We start from the raw sequence: 17,848 nt of genomic DNA, 5'->3' as shown, positions 1-17,848 counted from the left end.
CTGCAAGTCATTGATGAAAATGGTTGATTGACTGCCGTGGTTGATGTTGCATGGTGTTGAGCAGAGCCGTAGCTTGAATGACGCTCTTGTACGCGTTGTAGAGCTCATCAAATCGCGTGTGGAAGTGTTTCGACGGGGTCTGCTGCTGGTTCGACTAATGCGAAGGTTTGTGGGATGCGGTGACCCATAGGTCTTAAAACATGAAGTGATGAAGTAGAAATCTTTTCCGCGCGGCTTTAGGCTTACTGCGTACTCCATAACTGCCACGTAGGCGGCGTATGTTGAGAGATGCCACTTCCGGGTTACTGCAGGGCCCAAAAGGCGGTGCAGGTTGAATGAAATCACTTGGCAAGCTTGGGCGGGTCTTACGGCGTTGCATGCCCTAAGGCTCAGTCTCCTGAAACAATGTTCGGTTGGTTGGGGTCCGAAGAATGGCCGGGTGGTCTTATCTACAGGGACTTGTGTATTACGTTACGTAAGTACCGCTACTGACAACCCAGCCTTCGAGCAGGGTCTTTCGCTAGGTGCCGGGCTTGCACTTGAGGTAGCGTATCATGGGTCACGTGGGGGCGCTGGCTTTCAGCTGAACCATGTGATAGCAGGAGTAACATCGTGTGCATCGTTGATACGTTTATGCTATATCTGATTTCCATGTCAACTCGCGGTATTTAAAACGCAATTCACGGTTTCTTTTTTTCTTCTGCGGTGACACAATGGTCTATGTAAAATTGGTGTAAATCTTTACAAAAACTGACTGCAAGTATACGTTTAAACAGCTTGCCATCAGTTCTGCATGCATCAAACCTTACCTATGGTGAATGTTTAACATAATCGCCATAGACGTAATTTTGAAAAAGTGTTCAAGGGAATGTAAATTATAATAAATTGAAAGGGTCGCGCGAGGACAAACACCCTAAACATGGCAGCGTGCATAAACGTGACATTGTCAAATTTAAAAGTACCAGAGACACTCTTAATTCTCGATGAACGCAGAAGCAGCGTAGCTAATATTTTGTTTGCTGATTACAAGTAACAGCAATAGAAAGAATTCGTGGAGCCACAACATTCATATGGGGACAGATCACTAATGAAGCTGTTTAGGGTGCATACGTGCGCTGCATACATTATGAAATCAAACATTTTCTTCACGCGGCACCACACTACACCGACACAAGCGCCACTGCATCGCACTTCCCATGCATCGCACCTCCCATGCATCTGCCGCACCAGCGGCTGCAGCCGCGCAGGCACCTCTGACGGGATTCGTTAGCGCGCCAAATTGTTAGCCGCCTGGCGCAGCTGACTCGGCGCGGCTCAGGCCAATATCGTGAGGCGAAACCGAACGCGAACTGAACGTGCGTTTCAAAGAATGATCGGCGATCGCGCCCCTGTAGAGCTTGTTAAGTCGAATAGCCATCTGTATAAATGTGAACTTGATTGCTGTATTAATCATGCAGAAGATGTAGACCGGCTTGATTCAGGGCGCAAGTTCGCAAGTCCGACTTTTTTCAACTCCTGGAATGGAAAGTCGCACTTGTGCCCGCCAGAGACACCAAAAAGAACAAGGTGATCTTGCTGCAGGCGTGAAATCGGACGGAAGAGAGGATCAGTAGGAGTCTGGAATTCCCGAAAAAGTTGCCTTTGATCTAGTTTCCGAGAGAGTAGCAAGGCGTTGAGACTGGAGTCGGGAAAGGCGACGAAAATGATTTCTAAAAGTGTCTGTGGCGATATACATACTGATAGGATGTCCCCTGGCGACAGCAATTGCTACGGCTGTTGAAGCGCATCGTGGTAGACCCAGAGACATTCTGAGTGCTTGAGCTTGTATGCTCTCAAGCACTCTGAGATTTGTCCTCCAGGTGCATAACAGCACCAGAGGGCTGTAACGCAAGAAAACCATTAAGAGCGCTTTGTACAGTTGAAGTATAGAACCCACCGATGGTACCTATGCTTTTTAGCGATGGCTTTGAAAAGGTGACTGATCGAGAGGAGCCTCTTCCTTAGGTAGGATACATGGGGTCTTAAGGAGAGGTCGCGGACGAAATGCTGGGCGTTAATAGACACCGGGTATCCAATCATCAATTTTCGGGCGACTATTGCGAATTTTGCTTTGAGACGCCGATGCATTGTCTCGGAAGATAAACAGAAGTTAGCGTTGCAGCCTTTTGTGATATTGCGCAAACCTACGGGCGAGTTACTGCTTAAGTCCAGGTGCAAATGTCATCTGCGTAAATTGACACACTGACTGGTTGTGGCAGGGACTCTGCCAGTCCAGTCACAGCTAGGTTGAACAAAATTAGGCTCAACATGCCTCTTTGTGGAACTCCATGGTTGGTCTAGCGGTCGGTTGTTTGCCCATCCTCGGTGAATACACAGAAGCTCCTTCGGGTCAGGTCGCTCCGAATCCAGCGAAAAGTGCGGCTTCCGATTTCGCCAGCAACGAGCGCATCAAGGATATCTTCATGAGAAACACTATCATAAGCGCCCCTCACGTCTTGACATAGCGCTACGGAGAGGCGTTTGGATAGTTTCCTTTGTTGAAACTAGGAGACAAAGTCAATGACGTTGTCGACCGATGAACGACCACGTCGAATGCCTGTCATCGCGCCTGGATAAACAATGTAATGTTCGAGGCGCGTGGGTATCATCCTTTCCATGAACTTGTCAACACAGCTGGTGAGAGCGACAGGCCGATGTGATGCTAATTCAAGCGGAGAATTTCCTTGCTTTAGGATGGGACAAGACGGCTGCACTTCCAGTCAGAGGGAACAAAACAGTCAGTCCATGGTACGTTGAAATGACACAGCAGGATATTTTGTGCTTCATGGTCAAGGTGACGTAGAGCAGCGTACGTTATATTGTCGGGTCCAGGCGAAAAGGAACACCTGCAAATGTCTAAAGCCGTCTCCAGTTCCACGGAGAAAAATTCGTTCATTGCCGAAACTTGCATGAAGGGAACTTCGTACAATTCTAAATTGTTAGGAGCACTCTGTCACCTGTAATTGTCTTACAAAAGTATTCTCCAAGATCCACTTCTGACAGCCTTGGCGGGGAGCCAGTGCCTTAACAGGGTCGCGTTGTTGAGGAGAAGAGCGAAGGCCTTGGAGAGTTTGCCAAACGCGAGAGTATGCTTTGCGGGGTTCCAAAGAGTTATACAATTATTTTAATCGTTGGTTGTCTAATTTGTCCACGCGACGACATATTTTCTTCGTACGACTGATTTCCATATGGCCTAGAATCGACCTTGTGCGTCATCATCTCTTATCTGCACGCCGACGTGCTGATCGAAGCCTTTCAAACACAGTGCAAGTAGCCGACAATGAGCAGCAGCTGGTTGTAGCATGCATCACCTTTTGAAATGTTTGTTGTACTGACTCAAAACTGTCCATTCCAACTTGTTCTCTCACTTGTATTGTTTTTCATACCTGACTTGCATGAGGTCATTTTTTATTATTGTATAATGAGCTGTTTGAAAGGACCATCTACGTGTTTTTTTTTATGTTGCTGCACGCGTTTCCCTGGAAAGAGGTAACATAAGGCATCACGCAGTATGTGGTTTTGCATAAAGCATCAACAAAAGATGAACTAGCAGCGTGTGCTATGCATTATGCAGAACAAATCGTTTGGGATTTAAAGGGGATGAAAGTTGGTTATGATTTGCGCCACCGACAGCATATGTTGCTCCTGTATTCCGGAGTGTCCAGCGAACGCTGTGTAATTGCGAACTCAACAGTTCAACTTACATAAAATTTGAGAATGTACACTACGTCTGGTTTTGTTTCTGCTACTTGTTTAGGCTCCTCCTCTCCTTGGATGTGAGCAAGCGTTGACATTAGACTGTATGAATGTTATAGAGAGGTTTCGACATGTGCCATGCGTGAGGCCTATATTTAGTATGAACTGAACTATAACTACTGCGAGACCCCATTTGGCCATATTAGGCATACTACGAAGACTCATGGAAGAATGGTGCAGACGAACAAGGACGAAATAGAAAACATGGACTAGCGTGGGTTAGCAACAATTGTTTATTTTGAAAAACATGCAAAATGTATACCCTGGCATAAACACGTGTAGCAGCTTGAAGATTAATGGTTAAATAACCAATTTCTAGTTCGTGTAGACTCACTGGTGGCCTCGGCACGCACGCGTCACCGGACGTATGAAGAAAAGAATGCTTCAGCACTCTCCCTCGCTATCGTGTCCTTGTGTCTTGACATCACCTCGGTTTCTTTTACCTATGGTTCGCACTTACATTCTTTGCAATGTAGGCACAGATTAGACGGCGGCTGCTCTTTCAAAGAAGCTCTGTGGTCTATCAATCGGTTATTCGAACACCGTTCTATTTGGCCAATGTGCGACTTCGCGCAGGGCAGGGGAATGTGATACACTACACCCTTTCCACATTCAACGAACTGGTCACGATGTTTAACATCACAATCACTCTACTTCTGTGTATTACCTTCAACATTTCTTATTGCCGCTGAGCATATGTGGCGCAACTTGTTTCTAGCCGAGTAGACATTTACGCCGAATCAGCTGCCCACCTTCGAATAATGGCGACTGTCTTATAGATAACTTTGACCTCTCTTGTCACGACACCTTTTGCTTCCAATTTTAACTTCTTCAGTAATATTTCACTGAGGGAGGCTAAAGTATATCATGGAAACATTTGAATCATTGTTTTTAATTCAGTTGAATTATTGAAGTTTTTCCATAGTGTGTACCTCTCTACAGTTTCCTTTACTTAGCAGCTTCACCACAACTGCTAGACCTACATCCACTTAACACCATCCTGTGTGAATAAGTCTCCTTCGCATCAGTGCACCGATACATTTATATGTTGTTTTTGTCCACACTCTAGAACTGTGGAATACTTTACCGAATCATGTTGGTTCTTCGTCACCTGCTGAATTACTCTCTTATATTTTGACCACTGGTCTTGCATTGCATGTTCTTTTGCTTTCGCTTTATTTCTTTGCTAAATTTGTATTTTGTACTCCCCGTTCCTGCAATAGCCCTTCGGTGCTACAGTATGTTGAAATATATAAAAGCATTAAATTTCAATCTGTGGGCTGTGCTAATATTAAAGCAGGGAAATTAGAATTAAAAAAACAATCATACACAAACCAGAAAGGACCTTTATAAACCAAGGAGGAACTAGTTGGTGTGCAAAAGCTAAGTTTGCACCACAACACACTGTCATGCACGCCAGACAAGCCCACACCCCAGTGATGTGCACACCAAGTAGCACTAGACTATTGTGGCATGTGCACCAGGTAGCATTACACCATTTTGGTGTGCATGCCAGGTAGCAGCAGACTGTGCTGGTGTTTAGAAAAAACTGGAATACACCAAAGTGGTCCGGTGTATTTTTTCAACTGGGTGCATCTTGAAACAACACAGGCAGATCTAGATGTAGAGGTCCAGACAGTGCATCGAAAGAAATCATTGTAAACTATCTAATTTATGCACTTTTTTGCGGATCATCTGCAGCGTGCAGAACGATTGTGCAACAATGCACATTAATATCGTGGCTGCCTCAAAAGAACATTGTCCTTCAGTTATTTAGGAATTTTTGTTGGGCGTTTTGTGTTATCACTCTGGAAAATTTATCAGTGTTGTATTCGTTTGTTATGTGCCACATGTATGACTACCATTTGTACCCTTTACACATAACAAATTATATTAGAATAATTTTCAGTTTGCCATGAGGACTCCCTTCATGCTATTGTTCTCACAACACCCACTGGGAGAAAGTCTGTAGTGCTTGGAACATGCTGGCGGGCATGCGGTTGACCATAGCCACTGCATTGTAGTCGCACATATCTAGCGTGCTCTGCAATCAGCATCTGTGTTTCTAAGTTGAACTCAATTTTTATTTTCATCTGCTGCACACCAGAAATGGTGGGAGCAAATGCAGCACTGAAGCAGCTTGACCATTTCGCACTGCCTACAAAGGGTAGCAAAGCAGTGGCATCTTATTGTAAAGAAAAACCAACATTAAATAATTAAATCATTACAATAATAAAATATATTAACACTAGACACTAACTTAGTAGGGTACAATAGTTAATAATTAAGCATCACGAAATGCTCAAACAAATGTTAGAAAAGTACATGTGCACGTACGTTTATATACGTAAGAAAATGGGACTACAGCGATACTATTTGGGAAATGAAGGAATGACATCACATCACGAACTTGCCATCATCACTGTGTCACTACTATTCTATAAGCCACCTATTATTTTCTCGCTGTCGCATATATTCGACCACATTCTCCCACTATATATCCCACCATCCACCCAGTACACCTACCATTCAACCAACACATTCATCATTTACCCGCCATTTACACAGGTCACCCAGTATGTATCCCACCATCCACCCAGCACACCCACCATTCACTCAGCACGCCCACCATTGAGACAAGTCACCCAGTATGTATCTCACCAGTACATCCCACCATCTACCACTGCACCCACTATCCACCCAGTATAGCCACGATGAATGACATCATACCCACCATGTTTTCCATCATCTCCAGCACATTTTCCATCATGTTGAGCATAATAAAATTAATGATGAGCAATGCTGGGATATTCAATAGGGGTTATATACTTACTGGATAGCTTGATTGCCTAAGCCTGTTGACCTATTAGAAAAAGCTTCAATAATTTGATGCGGGCAAGACTTGCAGAAGGTGGCTTCTCAACAGGCTGTAGCAATACTTCACTAGCTTCAAGCGACCAAAACTGAAATCCAGAATGGTCTTCACGGACCTCCAAGAATACACCCAATAGGCATGCTCACAGCAAATTAGGATATTTAGATCCAAGAACTGAATACTCTGCTCTCTAGGTACTTCAAAGGTGAAGCTCAGACCTCAACCTTTCTCATGCGTGCCATGCTGTTCTAAATAAAATCGAGGTGTCTGAGAAAGCGGAGTTCTAGAATACTTTCAGATGAAGACGATTCCTTTATACCCTGTGAAAATGTGAGACTTCATGAGTCGTTTGGTTTGACAAGTATGTGCACAATGGGGAGGTGTTTTTTATATCATGCCACTCTTTCTCTCTCGCAGGCTTTCCGCGGAACATTTCACTTCCTTTGATTCGGGAGCTCTACGGTAAGCCACAGCAACTAGTTGTAGTGCATGAAGTGGGCGCAAGCAAATACTTCACTAAGCGGTGCCGCGTTCTCGTCTTTTCTCTATAGGGGAAGACTACGAGATCAACCAGCTCGGTGTCACCTTCATTGAGCGCTCTTATGTGGAAACAAAAGTGATCAAGGAAACGCTCTGGCACCTAAAGAAGCGAAGTTCTCGGAGCTAGCGGTATGGGACAAGGCAAATAATCTGCGCCAATAAATCGGATAAGAAAATGGTGTTCATCGCTACTGTCGCGACTTAGAAACCAGATTTAACATTTATTCAAAATGTGGCTTATGTGAAGGCAAACTTTACCAAGCTATCCAGGAAATTTGCACTTGCGTTCTGACATTATTACGTGGTTACAAGACCATGCGTGGAAAGCAAGACGGCCTGAAGACGGTGTGGTCAGTGTGATTTGGTCCGGCTACGGCTCGTAATCCAACTCAATGAGAATTTGGTTGTAGATGGATCGAGAAAACGTACCAGCCGTACATGGTCATGCTTTCAGGAAGGCACGATTTTGTAACTTTCGCGAAAGTCAACTGTTAGTTTGTTCTCGCTTGAGTGATTAGTTATATAATTTTGTCAGCAAATCACCATTCTGTCCAATCACGCTAGGGCAAACGAAATCTTCCTTTTCCAAATCGTTAAAAGATTGCGTGTGCTGCTGCTTTATTTGCAGCAGTAATTCGCTTTGTTGCCTGCCTCTCAAGCATTTTTAAAGGTAGCGCCACCGCGCCCTAGGAAGTGAACAGCTGATTGGGCATCACAGGGCAGGTATTTCTGGGTAACTCGAGGTCTGGAGAGGCCAAAGCTTGACACAGCATCATCCGACGCGTAAATCATGGAAGACGGGCCTAACCATCTAGGCCTAACCAGACGGAAACTTTGTGTACCGAATCGACCACAGCACCACCGACCCACTGAGACATTGGCCCCGGCCACCTGTCGTAATCGAGGAAAGCCGAGATTTGGTAGGGGACATCCCTAGGCATAACCCAATGGACTCCCACGCAGCTGCTCTCGTCAACAAAATGAAGATATCCAAGCGTCCGACAAATGGAAATTTGTCGAAGATGACGGGGGAGACGGGTTCACCATGGCTCGCAAACACTGGCACGCTGCAAGCCAGCCACCAGATGTTATGACAACCTCGACCGGGGAACCAAAACCAGTTTGCACGGGTAACCAAGCACACTAAGGAAAACCACGGCTCTCGCCACTTCCGATGTCCGACTACAAGGTTGTCTTCTGTCCCCAAGACGGCGGAAATTCCGGCAAGCGGCAAATCCATCACGCCGACCGAGTGGTGGGCTAGGCAGCCCATCTCATCGTTACTGAATTTGAGGCACTCACGCGGAGGATCCACAAATGCCAGAACGCAGCCCGGCCACCACGCCAAACGAGGAGCGGGCCAACCGCATCCAACGGATCACATCCCTTCACCTTCGCCGCAAGAAGTTCCAAGTCTCCGCAAACGTAGCACGTCGTGCAAGGGAGTCGTCCCTTGTATCAAAATAGAAGCACACTCAGAAGAACTAATGCCTAATCTACGCTCCCCGGAAGTATCGATGCTCTACGATCGCGCGATCTGAATGTCAACGTCTGCTCGTATCACCTTCGATTGCCCAGTAGTCCCGAGAACGATAAATCATTACAATGGAGAACTTCCATGTCTCCCCTAACTACTGCTTTGTCAGGTAAGCAGCAGCTGTCTCAGAATGGGTAACAGCGTGGATGCCTGCCCTCCCCCCCCCCCCCCCCCCTACGCCCAGGAGAACGTACAATTCAAAAACTACGAACGACAAAACCCACCAGAGGACCACAAATGTCGATCTAAATACTTGGCCACGGGCCCAAGCTGTCCGGCCATAGAGTAAAAAGCGGTACAAGATTTCATGCCTCCTCCGAAAGTCGGCGATGCCAGCGCTGATAATGACAATGTCGCCGCCAACAACTCCTGCGCCACCAACAGTCAACCATCAACTCAGTGGCCGATAGCACCACCAGCTATCACGAATACCCATGCAGACTGAGGACAATCGCCCGGACGACCAAGAGCCTCAAATGAGATAAATTCAGAGACTGATCCAGGTCAAGATCACGAAGCATTCCGCGCCCAAGCACACTCAGACATGAATGGCGTGAAGCAGCGACAACCGACTATAGTTTTGAAAGAAGGTCAACTATCGATGCTCTGGAGTCGGAGAGGAGCGTGAGGACCTCGATAACCAAGAACCCTGGAACAAATACGCCAAAGTTGAGCTTGGCTGAGCGGCTTGTCTAGACAGAGAAATCATACAGCACTAGATTAGAGCGGTGCTGCACCCAATGGTACCAGTGATCCTTACCACCGAATGGCACGCAACACCGCTCCAGGAACAGGCGGCATATAGTACCGGCTACTTAAAAAAAATCGGTGACATATCACTAAGCAAGCTGATGGCCTACTGTCAATACCACTGGCACGAGGGCGTGCTGCTACAAGAGTGGCGCCATGCCGATATCACCACGACGACCAAACAAGGCAAGCAGCCATCCATAAATAAACTGAAAGCCATCTCGGTAACCGCATGCGCAGTAACGTTAATCAAAACATTGTCCTAGCTAGGCTTCAGCCGTACCTAGAAGAGTTGGCCTTATTGCCGCACACAATGTTCTGTTTGCGATCGGGCAGTCCACTCAGGATCTACTGATGCAAATTAGATAGGAATTGTAGGCCAAATCTGCGTCAGACTAATGCTATCTTCTAATTAGGTTTCAAAGGCGTGTTTGATAACGTAGCCCATGACCGACAGTCTAACGGCAACGAAATGCGACTGATGAACATGGGATTGCATACGAGATTTTCTGAAAAATCTCAGAGCCTCGATAGACGTAGGAACCATAATGTAAGACTCCATTCTTCTGGCAGAAAAAGGCACGCCACAAGGATCAGTCCTCGCCGCCGTACTATTTACCATTGTAATGAACCGACTACCCTAGCTACTGAAAGTCATACTGGGAACAGCGCATTCGCTCTGCGCGGACGACGTTAGCATCTGGGCCACCAAGGTCTCAGACAGCGAAATACAAGACGCACTACTAGCAGCAGCCGACGTCTCCCAACGATATGCACGACCAGGGAGACTAACCTGCGCAGCACAAAAGTCAGAACTACTCAGTCAGAAAATGCCAAAGAAGAGGCGACTCCCCACCTGGCACCATGTTCACTCTCAGGGGTGACCCTGTTAACGAGGTAAACAAGCTACGATTGGTGGTTGTGTACGTGCAAATGAACGTGAAGGCCACGTACACACTGGCGCTAATAAAAAAAAAATCGCAGCTTCGGACAAAAGCCGAAGCGCCAATTGCGAGAGCAAATTAGTGGAATGCTGTACGGAGTAAGGATAGTAGTTTTAGCAGTCGTATAAACTTGAAAACATTCACTTACTAACTAAATTAACAAAGATAGAACATTGACGCAATAGTTATGCGGAAACACGCAAGGTGGAGGGAAGTAATTAATAAACGGAAAATGAGACATCCACCCAATCGTAGCACTTGCTACAAAGGAAACCCATACGGGTTCCTCGAAAGAAAAGCCTCGCAATTGAAGAAAAAGTCCCGGACTAAGACGAATTTTTCTTCAACTGCGAGGCTTTTCTTTCGAGGAACCCGCATGGGTTTCCTTTGTAGCAGTTGCTACGGTTTAGTGGATGTCTCATTTTCCGTTTAATAATGATAGAATATGTGAGCGTGACTGAACGAGGACGTGGGAAGAAACAGACACATAGAGACAGTGCTGTCCTTGTGTGTCTGCATCTTTCTACGTCCTTGTTCAGTCGCGCTTACACATTCTATCATGGATTCAAACCAACTAGCCCGCCAACGTATTTAACCTAAATTAACCAGCACGGTGTCACGTGCGCACAAGGTAAATATGAACACATGTCGCTCGATGAGCGCGGAAATTCGCTGTCAGAATTCTGGAGTGAGGAATCGCGGAAGCAGCAAGCGAATTGGCCTTCCTGCATCTCTCGCTTCAAAGCGAACGAACGTTGAAAGCACGGCGCGTACGAAGCTACTGCCACTATGCGCATTTGGCACACATCGCAGATCGCTTTGAAGAGGAAGCCCGCGTGGGCGCGCGCTTTGGCCACGCCGCAGATCACTTTCAAGACACACGAGCGCCGGCAACGCGTACCTACGGCGTCCGCCAAATTCGTCTACTACGGCTTCCGCGATTCGGGTAGCCAACGCCGTAGTAGACGCCGTGGTTGTCTCCACTCTGTACGGAGCGGCGAGTGAGTAGGACATCGAGGCACCCTAACCGCCACCGGAGGATAACGCCCCTCCTCCTTCGTCTCGCCCCCTGCCTCGCGCACGACAGGAGAGGGCACGCAACCAGGCCGCAGCGTTCCTCGCTCGCGCACGCGACATTGAACCGTGTTCGCCGGCTCACCGTCACACACGTTCGCTCGCACATACAGCATACGGCGCGCAGCGACGGTTTTATCGGCCTTGGATTTTAAGCGGAATCTCAGGTGACGCCGGCGGCATAAATGCGCCTGGAGTGTCCATATAATTGCTCGTCTGCCCCAACGCAACACAAAATATTATCGTCCTCAGCACCGCATCTCGCGATAACGCAGATGCTTATCTAAAAAGGAATTGCATCACTCTGGGAATAAAACAATACGAACTCAGCACTTACGAAGCCGCGCCGCACGTCACGTGCAAGGGTGTCATACGCCAAATTGATGTGTCGGAGAGCCAGGCCGACCTGGACAGAAGCATATTAAACGAGAGAAATCCCTTAGCCCTGGGAGCCAAGCGAATCAAGAATAGCGAAACGGTAGTCATCGTTTTCGACTGCTACAAGGTCCCCAACTTCGTTTTCTACGGCTCGGCGCTAGTCAAGTGCTCCTTGTACCTCAGGCAGCACGACTGCTGCTATGCCTGCGGTAGACTAGGCCATAGAGCTGACGTCTGCCCAACGCCGGAGGACAAACTATGCAGGAAATGTGGGGCCAACAACCCCGACGACAACCACACCTGCTCGCCTACTTGCGGCCTCTGCGGCGGCCCGCACGCCACAGCGGACAAGATTTGCAAGCAAAGATTCCAGCTCCCGTACATCGTTCCACGGAGGAGGAGGGAAAGAAATGCGGAATCCAGGAATCGAGACCCGTCACCAACACAGACATGTGCCGGAAGCGAACCGGCTAGATCTTCGAGCCGGCGCTCCCTCTCGAGAAGCCGCTCGAGGTCCAGGAGCCGTTCCCGGTCCAGGCCCAGGAGCCGTTCTAGGTCCAGGTCCCGGGGCCCACAGAACAGGGTCCGGTTCGAGGAGCCAGCCGGTCCTGGGAAACAAGGCGCCACCTGGGCAGACAGGGTGCGGAGTGGAGCGAGAACTGCCGAAAAGGTAACGGGGGGTGCGGCGCCAGAGCATGGTTCTGAAATAGCTCAGCTCAGGAAAGGAAATGCCGAGAGGCGCAGCATAATCGAGTCAATGCGAGCCGAAATTGCAGAGCTCAGAAAGGCTAATCAACCTCACCACGTTCCACTCCCTAGTTCAACCCCCTCAGGGACCCCCTCGGCGACCCCCTCGCCCCATCCCCCTCGGGGACCTCAACCCGTTCCAGTCCCTAGTTCATACCCCTCTCCCCAAACAGCAGACATTCCCATGGTCGTGGATACAAGCCACTCGGGCAACCCAGCGAAACGAAAGGCTGTTCCCAGCATGCCTGATAATGTACAGGCTAAAGCCAAGTCGGAAGTCAGAGAAATGTTGAATTCCATCTGCTTCGAGATCAAGAAGATTAATGAACGACTATCTGCAGTGGATCAGCGACTCTTGGTCGTGGATGAGAAGTTCGACGCGCAAAATATCAAAATTCAATGCTTAGAAAACAGAATGCCAGAGATAGAGTCCAAGGTGCAGGAAATGGACATCAGGACGTTGACCCACGTACGTCCCGTTTACTTCCCGGATGGCGCGTCGGTACCTACGCCGCCACCACTGCACATCCCCGGACCGATTAATAGAACCATCTCCCTCGAGACCATAGTAGCAACGCCGGAAGGTGCTCTATACAGCAATGATGGGGCCACACATTCAATTAAGAATTTGGCAGTGGAACTGCAGGGGACTCCACCATAAAAGATGTACCCTGCAGCAGTTTGTTCACACTCACAAAGAAAAGCCACATGTTATATTATTGCAAGAAACGATGGCTGATCAGGTTTCACTCCAGGGATACAAAGCTCTGGCTCTCCGTGGGGACGGCAGAGGAATCTGCACATTAGTCTGCAGCAAGTTCACTTTCGTCGCACACGATCTAGGGGTCCGGCCTAGCAAGACGGAGACCTCCCTAGTAGAAGTCATCCTAAGCCACTCCAACATCTCCAGCATTTTTATACTTAACGTATATAGCAGCCCGAGCGATCACAGACGACGTTTCAAAACCATCATCACTAGGGCAACGAAACTCGCCGGAAACTTTCCACTGGTTGTGGCCGGCGATTTCAACGCCCCCTTTCACGCGTGGAACTACACGCACGACACGGTCAAGGGCAGAAGCCTGTGGCAGGAGGCGGGAGATGCGGGACTCTCTCTATTGACGAACCCAGCCTTTCCCACCAGCCGTGGCACCTCCTCGACCAGGGACTCTTTCCCAGATCTCGCCTTTGTTAAAAACGCTGGCGCAGCCGTGTGGTCGAATCTGCTCATAGACCTCGGTAGCGATCACTACATCACGGTCACCAGCTTACAAGTGGAGCAGAAAAGAAAGAAGGCCTTCTCGGTCCTTGACTGGGACAAATTCCGTGAGGTTCGCAGGGCCCGCGCCGCCCGTGGAGAAAAGCCGGAGAGTCTCGTCCAGTGGTGCGCATTAATTCTGCAAGATGTCTGCTCCACCACCAAAACCATAGAGACGGATCTACAGACAGACAAAATGGATAGCAGGCTAGCACACCTTCTCGAGGCCAAGCAATCACTTCTCGAGAGGTGGAAAAGCCAACGCTTAAATCGCAAGCTCAGAAAAAAGATAGCCGAGATCAACAAGCAGATCGACGAGCACTGCCAAGCCCTGTCTAGGCAGCAATGGGACGAAATTTGCAATTCAATCGACGGGCAGATGCGCAAGGGAGGCAAGTGGAATCTTCTCAAACACTTGCTCGACGACTCCGGCACCAAGTCAAACCAGAGAAGTGTCCTCGCTAAAGCGCTCCACGAAGCCAAGAGGTCGTCTTCGGAAAAGGACGTGCTGGAGATGCTAGCTAAGAAGTACCTGTCGCTCAAAACTGTGGCCGATGATGCGGCATACCCAGTATACAAAGGGAAGCCGAACTCCGCGCTGGACGAGCCTTTCAAAGCCAGTGAAATCCGTCGTGCCCTACACGACCTCTATGGCAGGTCAGCGCCCGGCCCGGATCACATTAACAACAAGGCTTTCAGAAACCTAGAGGACGCATCGATCGAGTTTCTCACAGATGAGATAAATCGGATTTGGGAGGAGGGAATTGTACCGGAAGAATGGAAGTTGGCGAAGGTCATACTAATCCCAAAGCCCGCTAAACCGCCGAGCTTGGACAACCTCCGCCCCATCTTACTGACGTCATGTGTAGGGAAGGTGGCCGAGCACGCCATCCATAACAGAATTGCCGACTATATCGAGACCAACGACCTTTTCCCTCACCACATGATAGGCTTCAGGCCAGGCCTCTCCACCCAGGACGCCATGAAGCTTATCAAGGTACAAATCCTGGAACGCTGCACTCGGGACACGAGAGCCACCTTTGGTTTGGACCTGGAGAAGGCCTTTGATAACATCCGTCACGAGTTCGTTCTCGACGCCATCTCCAAACTCGACCTAGGCTCGTCCTTCCATGCCTTCGTCAGATATTTCTTGAGCAAACGAAGCGCCATCCTCAAGGCTGGAGATTTGGAATCGGAGAAAATGGAGCTGAGCAGAAGAGGCACCCCTCAGGGGTCAGTCATCTCACCGCTCCTCTTTAACATCGCAATGGTCGACCTCTCAAGGTACCTAGGCAAGGTCCAGGGCATCGGTCACACGATCTACGCAGACGACATCACTGTCTGGTGCGCGGGTGGCAGTGACGGACAAGTCGAAGCCGCTCTCCAGGAAGCTGTCGACACTACAGAGCGCTTTCTAACCGACACGGGACTCCGGTGCTCCCCAAAGAAATCGGAGCTCCTTCTCTACAGCCCAACTAGAAAGGGCCGCAAGCCACAGAACTGGAAACCCCCCAATGAAATTGACATTAATCTCTACACCAAGTGTGGAAATCCCATTCACAAAGTCGCATCCATTCGAATCTTGGGTATGACACTCGAAGGGGCGGGCACGAATAGCATCACCATTCACAAACTAGCAAAGAAGACGGATAACGGCATCGGTCTAATCAGGCGGGTAGCTAACAGAAGGAGAGGCCTGAGCAAAGAGAATCTGATAAGGCTAGTCCACGCTTTCTTGTTATGCCATTTTTATGCTATTATGCCATACCAAACTACACACGCACCGACCGACTCCTGCAGTTGGGTATTCATAATACCATGGAAGAAATTGCAGAAGCACAAGAAAGGGCACAGATTCTCAGGCTCTCCGGCACCAGGGCAGGCAGACAACTCCCAACAGCGATGGGCGTCCCCCCGGCCACTGTTGAAGACGCCTATTAGGGCCTTCCGAAAGAGCAGAAAGATAGCATCATCATATCGCCTGCCCCGCGCAATATGCATCCCCAGCGCAACGTAGAAAGAAGGAAGGCCAGGGTGGTGGCGCTCCTACGCCGCGCGACAGAACTCCCTGGCGGCAGCTGCTTCGTTGACGCGGCCCAGTATGGCAACAGCAACAATTTCACGGTAGTGTCAATCAACCACAGGGGTTCGACCGTTAACGCCGCTTCGTTACGAAGCACGTCGTCGCGTGCGGCCGAGCAAGTGGCCATTGCCTTGGCCCTCCTGGACGACGGACATGCCAATATCTTTAGCGACTCCAGGGCAGCCATCCGCGCCTTCAGCGTTGGCGCCGTGTGTAAGGAAGCCTGTCGCATCCTTGACGGCAAAAGCATCGCCACCCACACCCTCACGTGGTTCCCCGCTCACATGGGATCCATCATGGGAGGCCCCACAAACCTCAACGAGCTGGCCCACACCAAGGCGCGAGGTCTCGCTTCCCGCGACCATGGAGAACTCCAACGCCGGCCCGCAGTGGTGGAGAACAGAGATCAACCGAACACATGCAATGAAATTGCGCAGCACTTTTATCTCGGCAGGAGAGACTTTCCCCTTCCACACAAGAAGTTAAATAGAGCGCAGGCATTGACCCTCAGATTATTGCAAACAGGCTCGTATCCCAGCCCAGCTTTATTCCACAAGCTTTATCCCGACACCTATGCCATTGGTTTTTGCAGGCACTGCAATGACATCGCTAGCCTAGACCATATGCTCTGGCGTTGCCCCTCGTTACGAGGCACAGAACAAATCAATGAGGACAAGTGGCTCTCCGCTATCAAGAGCCCCGATGCTGGGGCGCAACTATGGGCTGTCCAGAGGGCCCACGTTGCGGCGGTCGGGCATGGCCTGACTGTGCCAACGTGGAAGCGGCCCGCAGCGCGCTGAGTCGCGTACCTCAGGACCTTCATTAAAGTTTTGCATCCATCCATCCATCCATCCAACGCATGCTGTGGAGGTGTTGGAGAGCGAAGCTGAAAGCGATAACTAGAACGATTACCGATTGCGACATAGCTTGAAATTATTCACATGGTGACATTCACATGCACTTTACCTAATTTTAATGTTAAGACGTTTTAACGGCTTGCGACTTGGCTTGTGCCGCTACTTTCTACACCTACGAAGAGTAAATCATAGAGAATGAAAATGCACTTAACCACATTTCGCCCCGCCTCGTATGCACGCTGCTCTTCAGAGTCCTCACTATAGACCTTTTCATCGGGCGAGGAGGATAGGGCGCGCGGAGAGCCTTTCCTCCTCTCTGGCTTGGGCGATCCGGCGCGGCGCTGCTTGAAAGTATTGCTGTCGCGTGCTGCGGAACGATTTCGAGATGTTTTAGATGGTGCTTTGTGAAATTTATGTCATGTCCCTTCATATAAGGTCGTCGGGGAAGCCGTTCGGTGCATCGGTAACTACAGTAGGCGGAAATATCTCTTGGGGGCGCAAAAATGTAACGCACATAATCAGCCGTGGTGTACGCGCATCATCAGTCGCGATGTGTGTAGGTGTTGTGAACCATTTTGCTTATATCGGCTTTAATCCAACAACGAAAACCGGTGTCTGTGCATTACCAGCATTAAATGGTAAATAAGCTCAGTCTGATCGCTTGGCGTAGGGAGTAAAAGATAAAACATTCTCGTGCACGGACAACATAAGGCAACCACGAAACATCTAAGCGGCAGGCGCTATCAAATATTTGTGTTGCACTGGCATCGTTCTAGCGCATTTCAAGTCTAGTAGCCTTCAAATTACCATATGTCTACGCTAGCATTCCTGCATGAGGCCGATGGCGCTGCTCAACACAGCGATCACTGCGGTTGGTGAACCAGCACGATACATATGCAAGCTGTGCGCTTCGGCATTGCCTTTTTGGCCCGTATACAGCCATAATATATGAGAGGGATCGCCTAAAAATAATGCGATGCCTATTCTTGAGGACAAAATTTCCATAATAC

The 17,848-nt window shown here is 49.0% G+C and overlaps 1 protein-coding gene across 2 annotated transcripts in view; it reads left to right on the top strand.

The window, feature by feature from the left end:
* Positions 1-17,848, top strand: part of LOC126540253 (probable thiopurine S-methyltransferase) — a 63,830-nt gene that overhangs the window by 28,218 nt on the left and 17,764 nt on the right. The window contains exons 7-8 of one of the 2 annotated variants that reach the window (XM_055075917.1): positions 7,088-7,132; positions 7,222-7,339. In XM_055075917.1, coding sequence (XP_054931892.1) covers positions 7,088-7,132; positions 7,222-7,337 — 161 coding nt within the window. In that variant the 3' untranslated portion in view covers positions 7,338-7,339. Of the gene's footprint in view, positions 1-7,087; positions 7,133-7,221; positions 7,391-17,848 lie in introns of those variants that run through there. The other variant, XM_050187051.3, reaches the window with a different exon arrangement.

Source organism: Dermacentor andersoni, chromosome 2, assembly GCF_023375885.2.
Source record: "Dermacentor andersoni chromosome 2, qqDerAnde1_hic_scaffold, whole genome shotgun sequence".
In the NCBI taxonomy this organism is placed as follows: Eukaryota; Metazoa; Arthropoda; class Arachnida; order Ixodida; family Ixodidae; genus Dermacentor; species Dermacentor andersoni.
The sequence above is the reverse complement of the archived record's forward strand: the minus strand, read 5'-3'. Positions and strand labels throughout refer to the sequence as shown.